This window comes from Zosterops lateralis (assembly GCF_965231275.1).
Source record: "Zosterops lateralis genome assembly, chromosome: 18".
Classification (NCBI taxonomy): Eukaryota; Metazoa; Chordata; class Aves; order Passeriformes; family Zosteropidae; genus Zosterops; species Zosterops lateralis.
In genome coordinates, this window is record NC_139778.1 from 4,510,612 (window position 1) to 4,523,919 (window position 13,308).

The 13,308-nt window shown below is 38.9% G+C and overlaps 1 protein-coding gene across 2 annotated transcripts in view; it reads right to left on the reverse strand.

Annotated features, from left to right (window-relative positions):
• The window catches only part of B3GNTL1 (UDP-GlcNAc:betaGal beta-1,3-N-acetylglucosaminyltransferase like 1), a 104,063-nt gene that overhangs the window by 19,670 nt on the left and 71,085 nt on the right, over window positions 1-13,308 (reverse strand). For both annotated transcript variants that reach the window (XM_083874337.1, XM_083874336.1), the window contains exons 7-8: window positions 11,387-11,482; window positions 3,067-3,191 (exon numbers count right to left, since the gene is read on the reverse strand). In XM_083874337.1, the coding sequence (XP_083730463.1) occupies window positions 3,067-3,191; window positions 11,387-11,482 (221 nt within the window). The remainder of the gene's footprint in view (window positions 1-3,066; window positions 3,192-11,386; window positions 11,483-13,308) is intronic.

Genomic DNA, 13,308 nt, shown 5'->3' on the forward strand with positions numbered 1-13,308 from the left:
CTTAATTTCAGCTCTACAGGAATATGTAAGGCTATTCCTCTCTCCTGCCTATTTTTGGCTATGGATGTTTGTGCAGGAAATGAAGGAGGCATTCCTGTGCTCACCACACATCCAAGGCCCAGCCTCAGAGCACCTCTGAAACGGCCAAATGTGTGTTTCACACTAAAGCCTGTTCCTCCTCACTCAGATGACACTGGAAGCTTCCAGTGCCTGAAACCAGATGTTTTCACTGGATTATGTAATTCTGCTTATTTCTGCAGAGCAATACCATACTCCTTCTGAGCACAGGGGATCTGAAATGACTGAAGGTGCACTTCACCTCTTCTGTGTAAAAGGGAATTGCCCGGATCTTAGACAGGAGGTACAAACCTTATTTTCCACATGTATTAAATTTGTCTTGACTAAAAACTTGTAAACTGCTCCAAGGATTAGCTGCATGCCCCAGCCACCTGTCTTCATGAGCAGCACTACCTAAAGACAAGTGCAACTTTTTATTGCTCACCTCACTTCAAGCTCACTTTGATCTCACAGTGAGGTATTGTTGTATATACAGTTCCTTTCTCTCCCCTTTGGCAAGATAAAAATCTATGAATTTTAAAATGTTTTTATTATACATTAGACTTTCTCACTCCAGTATTTCTCACTCTAAAGCCAGCTCTGATACGGTCTCACATCAATTCAATGTGGCTGTGCAGCACTGAGTACACACAGCCCTAGGATACAACACCACATAAAGTGAGATCCAAGAGATATGAAAAGTGAGATTTCATGTTGTGTATTCCTAGCTGAAGAGAAGTTCCTCAAAATCCAGCAGGTATCCATTGCAGACTTTGGATGAAATGACAATGAGAACATTCATATTTCTGCATGCACCTAATGAAATCTAAATACAGCCACTGAACTTCATGCAGATTCTGTCACGCACTCCAAACATTTAATAATGCAGACTGATGCCTCCAGGGTAAGGGAGAATGCAAATAAGATTTAGTTTCCTGCTTCACAGATATTCTCAGCTCCAGATATTTGTTCCAGAAGGATACTAATCATAGGAAATTAACTAAAGCACATGAATGTTTACAATTATACATACTAACTAAAAAATAAAAAAGAACTGAATGTCACTTGCCAAACAGTTTTACATATATTTTAGGAAGTCTGAAAATGCAGCGAGGCTCCTTTCCCCCAGAAGGTTCTGAGAGATACCCACATAAACTGAAACCATCACAGGCAACAAGTAACTGTTGCCTGCTAAAAGAATGAATGATGCACTTTTGTATAAAAACTTCCTTCTATGTTTTTTAGGGATTAAACTAGGCCTGTAGTACTTAATAAGAAAAAAAAAAAAAATCAACATTCCTACAAACATCATTTTGATCTCAGACAAGATATTAATTTGGCTGGTCTGTTATGACTTCCAAAACCAGGTCTAGGCTAATTCAAAATTGAAAGATGACCTGGGCCAATGACAAAAAAGCAAAACACCCCAGAAAACTGCTCAACGAAACACACCATATAAAGAAAAAGGCTTCTAGAAAAGCCAGAACATGCATCAAATAAAGTGGTATGACCAAGAGGCAAGTTAGGCAAGACTCAATTTAAATTATAAACTTAAACTTTTGTGATGAGTCCACGAATCTCTTTGTGCTCAACTCGCACTTCAGACACAAACACCGGGCAACCTTTCCCAACTTGGGCAGCAAACAAGGGAATGAGCCAGGACAAGGAGCTGTTGCACAACCTTGTGTTTGGAAAGTCACACCAAACATCATCCCCAGTAGTACCAGCAGGGAGCCAAGAGGAAGAGCAGCTCCCCTGGTTTCTTAGAATGAGACGAGGAAGGCGCCAATTTGGACACGCACCCCGCACATGTGAAACAGCTCACAGCGTTTCCACATTCCCCCTGCATGCTGTAACTCAGGGTGCTTGTGCCACACAACTTTGGAGAGCTGAATGAGCAACAGCTTGCAGTAAATTCAAAACAAATTAATTTCCAAGAATCAGATGCTTTCCCACAGATAGGAGGAAAAAGCTTCCAAGAGTTCTTAGCATCCCATAATGCGTGGCTGAAAAGTTGGTCACTAACTGCCAAAAGGATCACACAGTAAAAGAGGAAAAAAATAAAAATTCTTACATTTCAGCACGAATAAAAAGGAAAATAATTTACCTCGTGCTTGTTTGCAAAATCAAAATCATATGTACTATTTGCTCAAATGACCTTTTCGTAGTTAAATGAGTTTATATAGATATGCATATTTATATGTATTTATAAAGATCTGTGGTGACATGAACCATTAGTGTGCTATTTATGGGACTTATTTGCTTTACACTCTGGACAGCAATACAACAGTGCAGGGATGGACAACAAAAATGTACACAGGAACGTTCAGTTTCACAAAGCCATAAAAACAAGACTGACTGAAAAGTGTACTTGTATCAGTAATTAGCAAGAAAACAGTTTACTTATTTACCACTGTGATTCTGGTATGGCATTCCTAAAGGACAGTATGACTCATGTTATTTTTTATTAATGTCAACGCATAAGAGAAAGGAACAGCTTTGGCTTAGCTTGCAGCATGTAGAGGAATCAGCAATTTAAACCTTCTTTAGGGGCTGAGAAGCCCAGGAAAGCCAGCAGGCAACAAAGGCAGCTTACAAGGAAGCACCTGAGATAATTAATCCTAAACATCCTCAGGGAATTTTCAGACCTCATTATCTGATTTAAGTGGTTTAGACCCTTTAAAATAACAAAATAATATATGTAAAGGCAGCACATTATCAGATTAAAGGTTTGGTTTTGGTCTGGTTCTTTTTTTTTTTTTTTTCCAAAAGACCGTTTTTGTTGGTATTACAAGTTTCTGTTTACTTTTTAAATATTGAGGCAGTTGATTCTGAAATTAAACTGTAACATAACAAAAATATTTTTTTACATTATGATTCATATGGCAAAAAAACACAAGAATGAAACCCTTGTATATTACATATTCAAAATCCTAATTAAAAAGCCCAATGCTGCCTATGATCCAAGATAAAAGCAAGTTTTCAATTCTCCCAGAGAGCAGAACTTACTCCAGGACAGAGTGAGTGGCAGCCTGGGGATGGTATCGGTAGAGCAGGAGGCAATGGTTCACTCGGAAGACTCCACCACCCTTCTGGAGATGTTCATAAAAAAACAATAAATCCTCTGGGACACCCTGCAACAGAAAACAGTGATTATATCAGCATTCAGTTACAGCTGAAGATGGTTTATTTTTCTGCCAAATTAATACAGTTCAATAGAATTCTTATTCATAAATACAATTTAAATACAACTTTTCTGTTGCCCAGGGAGGGTGTGGACTCCCCATCCCTGGAAGTGTCCAACCTGGTTTAGTAGAAGGTGTCCTGGAGGTGAAACAAGATGATCTTTAAGTTCCCTTCTAACCCAAGCCCATCTCTGGTTCTGTAATATTATTTGTGTGTGTCCCAATGAACTTCTCTAATGGGTCATGAAATAAATGCAGCTAATACTGCTGAATGATCAGTGCTATTTAAAAATGAAGTGCAAGAACAGAGGGAGAAAAATCAACATCATCTCATTTTGACAGGGATCTAAAGCATGGTGCAGGTGAATTCAAAAGAAAAAGAAACCCAAAGTTCCAGCAGCCTAAAGTTCCATGTAACCAAATAGTTTAAAATGAAAAGGATCAGTGACTTGAGAGTGTTTTTTCTCATTTTACTGGAATTCTCCTCCTTTCTCTGGCTGTCATACAAATACTAGTCTCTGCTTAGGAAAGGTGACTCAGGCCTCATAATGACAGACTTCAATAAAAACTGCAATAAAGGCAACCTCAGAATGAGGCAATATCTGATTTTTTTTCCTTGAAACTTCCTTCCATGGTACATTCATCCTTATGGGATTGCACCCACTGCTGCTGAAAACTCCTGCAACTGTGGATCCAGCAGGCTCTAGGAAAAATGAGGAATTTCACAATCATTTCAACGTTTTCCACTTAAAAATCAGAGAATCTTCACGGAAGTGATGCAGTGTCAGAAGGGCAATTATATGGCTCATAGCACTCAATTCCATTTTGTGACACATGAAAGCATAAACCCACCTTTAAAATCCTACACAGAAGGTAAAGAAAGTAGCATTTATTTATATTTTGCAAAGTTACATCTTCCTGAAATACTAGAACATTTCATTTTTTCATGTTTAAATACAGATATTTCTTCTCTGCAATATTAGTGTTGAAAAGGTCACATAATTTGTACCAGACTAAAAAGCTCCATTTTATAGAACCAGGTGAGTCAAAGAAAATATTTCAGTGTAGCAACAATAAAAAGCTGAAAGATAGCATGACAAAATTGAGAAGGAAAATAAGGTGAAGAGAATTGAAATGCACTTCTTTCTGTAGACAGTATCATACACATGAATAACCAGGTCATAAACCTCAACCTCAATTTTAACCATTCTATTTCAACACAGAAAAACAATAAGAGTACAAGTTTAAAAAAAATTGCAAATTTTCCCTATCACTACAGCTTCTGAGTTTCTTCCATAATTAAGAAAATGAGATTCTCTAATTAAAGTGCTGGACTGGCCCTCCAGTTATGAGAGCAATACAGTTCAGTAACTATTTCTCATACCCACCAGGCTGAGTAGCCAGAGGGGTGTGGGAGTGGAAGAGAAATGAGACAAAAAAAAAAAAAAACAAAACAAACAAAAAAAAAAACACAAAACAAAAAAACCCACAAAAAAAACCACCTCTGAACTCTGGAAAACAACTCCAAACCACTCAGCTGAACATGTGTATCTTGGGAGAAATCAGAACCCAATCAAGCTCTGGACTCTGCAGCTCCAGCCTTCACTGTGATTTATGTGTGACACTGATTTGGGCCACACTCCTACATTCTGAATTAAATGGATTCTGCTCTGGCTGCTCACTAAGGGCAGCTCATCTGCAGATATTGGTTGTCTTTGTAGACATTTGCCTGAATTCTGGTTTAAAAGCTGCAATGCAGAAGAAAACTTTTAGACAACCTCATCCAATTTATGCTTTATGTGAACCTACTTTGAAAGCCACAAAAGAAATCTGGGAGAAGCTGGAGTGGCAGCCAGCAACCACAGTCACCAAGAATACAAAAAACCCACAAAATCAATTTCTTTCCATTTATATTGTACCCTTTCTAATTTTCCTTATTGTGGACTTTAAGGGAAATACTGAGCCAGCAGAAAAGTTTAAACTTTTTTCTCTTTTCCGGTCACACACTAGATCATGTCTCAGGGCACAAGTGCAGCAGATATCAGCTTGCTGCAGGAGTCACATTTGGATTCAGATCTATGATTATGTCACACACATCTCAGCAATCCCTTCTCCTTTGGATAAGCATTCACATTATTCAAGACAACTGTTAATAAGTATATTTAAGAAGAGTTACTGCAGAAGTAAAAGGATCTTTCAAAACTCTGGTTCTTTTGCAAAAGGGCAGAAAAGGGCTCTTTTGCTTTCCTTTTACTGGAAGAAATTCTCTGGGATAAAGTGCACTCAGCCCTAGGAAGGAGCAGGTGCCTTGTACTGCTCAGCAGTGGCCTCTCACATTACAAAGGAGCAGCACTGCCATGCATTTTTCAGAGGAAAGATGTTGACTGTGTTATGGATCCTGCAGGGATGGGACTTCCTACGGCTCTTGAGCGTGTAAGTTTGCTGCAATACAAGAGTTCCTTCCCAGTTGAGATCTATTATTGGATCCAGATGGCATTTTAAACACCAGGAATCTTTGTGGAACAACACAGCTTTGAAAGAAAAAGCTGTTTAACCACTAAATGGATATTTTAATGTATTTTTTGAAAATTAATATCCACAGCTAAAAGTATCAATTACTAACCCGGCATTTCGGCAATGGGCTACCACATCAATAGCTTTCAGCAATAATAAATACAATTAAATTGCACAGTTTACATGTTACTGGACTACATGCAGAATTTTCCACATTACAGGCAAAACCCAAGCCCACATCCTCTGCTGCAAAAAGGGATAAACTAATTACAGCTCCCAGAGAAAAGCACAGCCTGCCCCTGCTCTGCTCTAACCAGCCAAATGCAAAATCACAGTTCATTTTATCACATTCCCACTGGACAGGGGAAGGGTTTCTGTTGACCCAGTACTTTGGGCAGGTACTGCTTGCTGGGCTGATGGTTGTACAGATGAGGGGACTGATTTTTTATCCACCATGGGGTGTCAAGCAGAACCCTAACTTGAGTGAAAGTAACTCCTTGTTCAGGGACCAAACTCAATTATCTCTGATCCTTCTCTTGCCATCTTCTCATTGCTCACTGTTCTCACTCCTGGCAGCAAACCAGGCGCCAACTGCAGCCACCTCAACGTTTTCCAAAGAGGTTCAAGCATCTCTCAACAAACAATTCTGGGTACAACTCTTACACCTCCACCATCAGTACTGGTGAGGAGCCCCAGTAGGGATGGATCAGCAATTTTTGGAGGAGTTTTAACACAAGTGATGCCCTGTGCAATGTTAATATTAACCATTAACACCTGCTGACGTCCTGCTGTAGCCCTGGGATGACCAACAGCAGCACTTCAGGCTGACAGCAGCTCTTTCATTTGGTCTCTTGGACAGAAACCACCACGGGTCTGTAGAGGCATATATACAATAGAAAAGCTGCTATTTACTGCTAAACCAAATAGATGAGAGTGATTCTGCCACAGAATCCATCTGTCCCAGTTCCCTCATCCATCTCTATTCAGCCTTGTCTCAGCCACATTTGACTCCCTGCCCTCTGCCAGAGGTGGCAGATCCCTTGTGAGCACCACCAGTGGAAATTTAGCCTGTGCAGAGAAGTCTGACTGGTGAAAATGGGATATCTACCATTATTCCATGAATACACACACTTATAATAAACAGCAATGACAAATGAGACAGGAGCAGTACATCAATCCACATGGGAAAAAAAGCCTTCAGGTTTGGAAAAGCTTGGGCCCTCCCTTTTGATCACGAGTATCAAGGAAAACTGGGCTGTAACTTGGTACACTTCGTGTAAACCAGTCAGCACCATCAGGGTAACTGCTGGACAGAAAAAATCACTTTAGTTCCTCAGAGGAGCCTAAAACTGGTGAATGGAAAGAATTAAATAGCTATTAATAGCTTTTCAACAGGATTATCCATGATATTCTTAAGTCTCCCTTTCTGCAGATCTGTCACTTCATTTCTTGGCTCTCATCCAGACCATGCCTTTCCATCATTTTCCCCTGATTATAGGACCTGGAGCCCATTAGTTTTTATTTCATTGTTTGGGTAATAACAGGTTAAAGGAAACTCCAAAAGGTTGCTTTCATCCAAATGTCTTGGCACAGAGAAAAGCAGTTAAACAAAGATGATGGGGAGTCAAATGGAAGAAAGGTGGTAAACTCTAAATGATATTTAATAACAGACCAGCAGAAAATATAATTAGACAGGGGGTATGAGGTGAATTTTCAAATAGCTTATAAAGTGTAATTAATCACTGGCTCCACCACTTTTTCTCTGCTTTTTAGATTAAATATTGATCTCTGTTCAGCCTTAACTATGGCAAGCCAAAAACAAACAAAAAACCCCCCAAGTAATGCCTGTATTTTATCCTGATTTTCCCCAAGGCATCTTGACAGGTTATTTGACATACTGAAAACATTTTAATTCATGTTCCAAAAAAACCAAATTCCTACTTAGCCTTTTACCTCTCAGGCATTATTATAACCACTTGCCTTTCTAAAGGGAATGCCATTTGTGTGCCCTGGCAGAGAAACATGGAAAATTGCATCAGTGAGTGCCTAAGAGCTACATTTACACCACGGCCTACAGTCTCCTGTGCTCAAAAGGATATTTTGACACCTCCTCAGCCTGTGTTTTTTGTGACCTTTTATCACAAAAATCGAATGAAACTGAGCTCCAGACACTTTGTTTGGAGGCACACTTTGTATTCAGAAAGGCTGGTGGCTTACAATGCACGATTCCATCTGGGGCTCATTAAGAATAATTTCCCCCTGTTTACACTTTGAGATTAGCTCAGAACTTTAAGGCTGTCACTCCATTTTCAGTTTTCATACACTTAAAAAGGAAGGATAAACACAGGGGTGACAGGAAATTTGGAAGCAAGTTGTGGTAAAATTCTAGAGAAAGACAAGTTTGGCATGTAACAGTTGTGATGTTGAGAGTAATTCTGCCAGGAGAGAGCCAAGACTGCAATTTTCTACCCTTGCATGGTGTGGAGCCTGCAATGCTCATTTATTCAGCTCTCCTTGTACTCAGCATTTCTGTCAGACACATGAAAAAATAACTTTTCTTCACTAGTAACAGGCACCTCATCTCCCACTGCACATGGCTGGGGAGTTCCCCACTCCAACAGATGATACAAAAAATCAAAATCTGCTTTTCACATTAGACCAGAACATGGGCATTTTTCCCTCAGCACAATTTTTTGTGATGCTTTTGGACATGGTTAGTACTTTTAAACAATGGTGCTGCTTATTAGGAGACACCAAAAACTCCAGCAGCAAAGCCACCCATGGTATTGTCACACATAAGGTGTCAAATTGGAGTTCTGAAGGCTTTAGTGAAGTGCTGCTACTTCTTTCAATAGGGAAGTACTGCACTCCTCATCCAAAATTGCTTAAAAGATTATTTTTTTTTAGCTTCCTAAAAAAAGTAAGTAAAAAATATGGTTCATCTTATGACTGTTCTTCCAGTAGGGGATACTATCTGAAATATTACTTCATAGGCTGTGACCACTTCCATTGTATCATCTCAGTCTCAGAACACCATCAGAGCTTGCTAAAATCTTTTCACTACTCCTGCTTTAATTATCATCTATCAGATATTGCATAAATAAAGCCTCTATCATTTTAGTTAATTAATATATAAAACAAACCTGTCAGGTTCTTAGAGACCATTTATGAAGATACTATTTTGTTTGGATCTAAAAGGAATACATTTCCAACAACTGCAGATCTTGATCAGAGAGAACTTCATTAAAAAAAAAAAAAAAAGGAAAAAAAAAGGAAAAAAAGAAAAAAACCTTTTTCACCTAAAGTCTGAATGGCTGGAGAGAGACATAGATATCTACCTGGAATTAAAAAAGGATTACACCATAGAACAAATATTTGTATTTTATCAGTCCACCCACTCTGTTACCATAAACATCAAATCATAATTTCTCCCGTGGAAGAATTACCCTCCATTTTTTCCTAAGCACTGAAATATGAAGAACAGGTGTTTGGATTTAATTTCAAATGAGAAATGCAGCTTTTTGGCAAGAAACAGTTTAGCAAATGGAGAAGGCCAAAAGATGGAGGTTTTTTGGCCTGTTCCTGTGTTTACTTGCAGCAATATGACACTCACAAGTCTCATTAGTGAACACTAACTCAAAAATGGAGAAGGAAGTGATCAGATTAACACAGATCCTGGCTCAGGTCAGAACATACACACAGGGATGAGACCTTTCAGAGTATTCTCAGCTCTGCTGACACACAGAGCAAAACTTTCTTGGCCTTAAAGGGATTCTTTTCAAATGAAAATGAACGAGTTAGAGCAATGCTAAATACTTTGTAACACTAAATGCTCAAGATTTAAGACTTGATTTTGTGTCCTTTAAACCCCCAGAAGACAAAGGTTTGACTTCACTGCTTTGTTCAGATTTGTTCTGTTCATAGGGTATTTTTTCTGAAGGTCCTCTGCATCAGCCAGAGGCTGAGCTTGGACATGTTGGACACTTCACAATAGGGACAAACAATATGTTCAACTTATCACTGGTAATTCTTAAAACTAGAAGGACATATCATGCTTTGTGGCTGGAAAATCATCAGGATTAAGATTGTCAGTGTACTACAGCTGAATAACCAGTGGCATAATTCCTACACAATTACACAGAGAGAACAAAACAGAAAAAACCCAACTCATAAAAACAAAACAAGGAGAAAAAAAAAATCAAAATGAAAAGCAAAAAGCACAGAACAATAGTCTATTTAACTTAACCTCTTGAACTTTATCATTAGGCTTGCTGTTCTATTGTTGCTGCTGCTTTAACTTGCTTGCTTTCTTTCTGGAGCTTACTAACAACGCTCAAGAAGTCAAACATCTTTCAGAGAGTGGAAATACAATGATAAGAAATAAGAATAAAAAAGAAATAAAGAGCATGGGTCAGCAAATGTAGATTCTATTGGGAGCCAGGCACCATTCCCAGCTTTTCCACTCACCCACCATGTAATTAAGGGCAAATCTTTTCACTGCTCTAAACAATTCAGTTCTCTGTCTGCTGGCTCCTTATAATTATAGTTTTTTGGCAGCCCAAAGAATAATATTTGTATATCCTCATACATACATACACATGTATATATACACACACACACACTGCATGGCACTGAAGGGCTTCATTTAAAAGCTATTAAAAATAATAATCATCATCATATGTTGTAGTTTAAATAATAAAATAGGAAATAGACTTAGCACATTTTTTAGAGTGCTGACAAATGAAAGCTTTAAAAAAAAAAAAAAAAGCAGAACCACCCATTTTAGCCCTAAAATCTCACCAAAACCTCTCAGAATCAAACCACACAAAATGGATCCAAATGTGTTTAAGTTAGATCTCTTTGTCACCATATTTCAACTACCACAATAAATACTGCTAACAGACATCCATAGATTTTATTCCACAAACATGCTGATGAGCTTAAAGCAATCAAACTCATACAGGAAATTCATAAAGACAAAGAACACCTAACTGTCAGGGAAGAAACACTTCTGAGACCACAGGTATCCAATTTGTAACCTCTCAACCCTGATCCTTGAGGAGAAGCTACTTAAAATCTTCCAAGGACAAGCACAAGAACTAAGATTGACAAGAGGCAGGTGGATAAATGAGTTTTAGGGGTAGTTATTTTATGGCTCTTCTTTTTTCCTCTCAGGGATTAAATCTTCCCCCTTAGGTGAATATACTTTTATCTCTGCCATTCTGCACCTTTCTCCCCTCCCAGCCTCTTTCAGGAACCCACCTCACCCTGCAGGGATAGTTCATAACAAAACTATGGGCCCACCTGTTTTCTGCATCTATTCCAGGGACCAAAGAGAAGCCTGTACATCTGAAACCTTTAATTTTTCCAGGTTTGCTGACACACCTAACAGATGTATTGCAATGTCAATCTCAGGTAGGTCCTTCCATCACCAGAGTTATTCCCAAACAACTTTAGTTGGTTGGAGAATTTTTATTTTTTTTTTTAAATGGTATGACCCAGGCTTTTTAGACTTCAGTTTTCATCTATACCCCTTCCCTTATGTTCCTTAGTAACAGCTAGAGGGCTTTCAGAGGTTGTTAGACAAAGGGATGGCTCCTGGACTACAGGATGGCATCTGCTCCACTCACCTTTCCACCCTCATCAAATCTTCCCACATGGAAAAACCATTCTCGAGAACAGAACCAGGTTGGCATGATCACAGTGGGCCCATGGGAGGTGAACACCTAGGAAAGAGGTAAAAAAATCCACTCAGTTAACAAAATGTCAAACCCAGTAGCTGCTAAGGAACAAAGCAGACCTTACACATTCACCTGAAATTATGCCTATGCATGACCTTCAGCAATTTCAAGCACTGAGAAGAGCGCAGTTGTTGGAAGATTTTTTTAGCAATTTTTGGAAGAAATTTAGGTGTTGGAAATGCAGTGTGTACCAGAATCTCCCAGGTGCCACAGCCCAAAAGATAAGTCTAGTTCCTGCTTCATATTCCATGAGCTTCTCTTCTCTCTCAAGCTGTGAAATGTGCAGAGTACTTAAAACATTTTTCCAAATTTAAAGTATGATACTGGAGTTGGCACTTTATTAATAACGGAGATGTTGATATGGAAGTGAAGTAATTGAGAAGAATTATGGGAAGTTCAGCTTTTTAAACTGAACCCTACAATTGCTGAGCACTGATTTTTTTTTTTTTTTTCTATTTTATATTTCTTATACATATATTAAGTATGAACTTAAACTGATCTTTTATTTCTGCCAAAGACACTTAAACCCTAATCAAGCTTGGACAAGAAAAATGCAATTTGTTTTAAACATTACCTGAGTACTGTGGATTTGCAACCCAGGGGTACCTACGATAAAAGGTTGTTGGAAAGGAAGAGCTTTAAGGAGAGAAAAGGGAGTAACTCTTAAGTTCATCTCTTAATTTGTGACAGCCAAGAACTATACAAATGGGTCTTTGAAGCTTTAAACAAACTTATTGTAAATACAACTGTGAAATAAACCAGAATGTGGATTACAGGAGGTAAACTGGTTCCTTCTTTTAGCACAAGATGAAGTATCCAGGCAAAGAGGAGGCTGAACTTGTCAAACACAACGTGCACAGTGAAGGCAGGAGCTTGTGGCTGCTTCCAGCAGTGACACAGAAATTACAGAGCACACCTGGCTCATGAAGGTAGAAGAAACCAACATTACAACTCCTGTCAGTCAAATGACAATGTTGATCCTGTAAGTTTACAATTTCCTAGCATGTTACAGTAGTAATATTAATATTCCTGTACATCTGAAGTTCTTAAACTAAGAGCATGAGTGTACTTTTGTCACATACATCTCAGAATCTACATTTTAAAGGTGCTCCTCTTGATGCCGGCCTGAAGGAGCTCCGCAAATTCTTCTGTCTGGCAACTTCCATTTCCACAGATAAACATGGATTTAAAACCAAATAAAGGCACTTAAATCAATTGTCCAAATCAATTAAATTAGAAAGCTAATCAAAATTCGACTGATGACCTACTCCCACTTCTCTTATGGGCATCTCCTCAAAGACAGCCATCCACCTCAGGGTGAAGCACACAGCTCCAGGAGCACAGTGACAGAACTTCACTGTCCCTAAAGGAATCCTAGGGTGACTTATTTTCATCCAGACACTTCAATCCTATGCACTCATGTTTAGTCAGAACAATCCTATCACCTAACATGTCTTAGCACAACAGCAGGTTGCCCAGAGCTGAAATACTCTAGCTCTGAGGTGTTAAAGGTAAAAATCTCCCCCCAAGCATCAGTGGGAGCCAAAAGAGTCAAAACAATCCCAGAAAAGCAGAACAGCCGTGATTACTCAGTACATGGTTATTAGCTCCACAATAATTACAAGGGCAATTGAGTATGGCCTGAACCAAACAATGACCAAAGAGTAATCCCAAAAGAAAACAGCAGCAAGGAGAAAAGCCAGGCCAGAGGGCACTGCATTGAATCTCATTTCTGAAAGAAACAAAAGCTTCAAAAGAGAGTCTTGAGCCCATTGGTACTTGTGAAATTTGTCTGGAGAGGCCAGAATGCC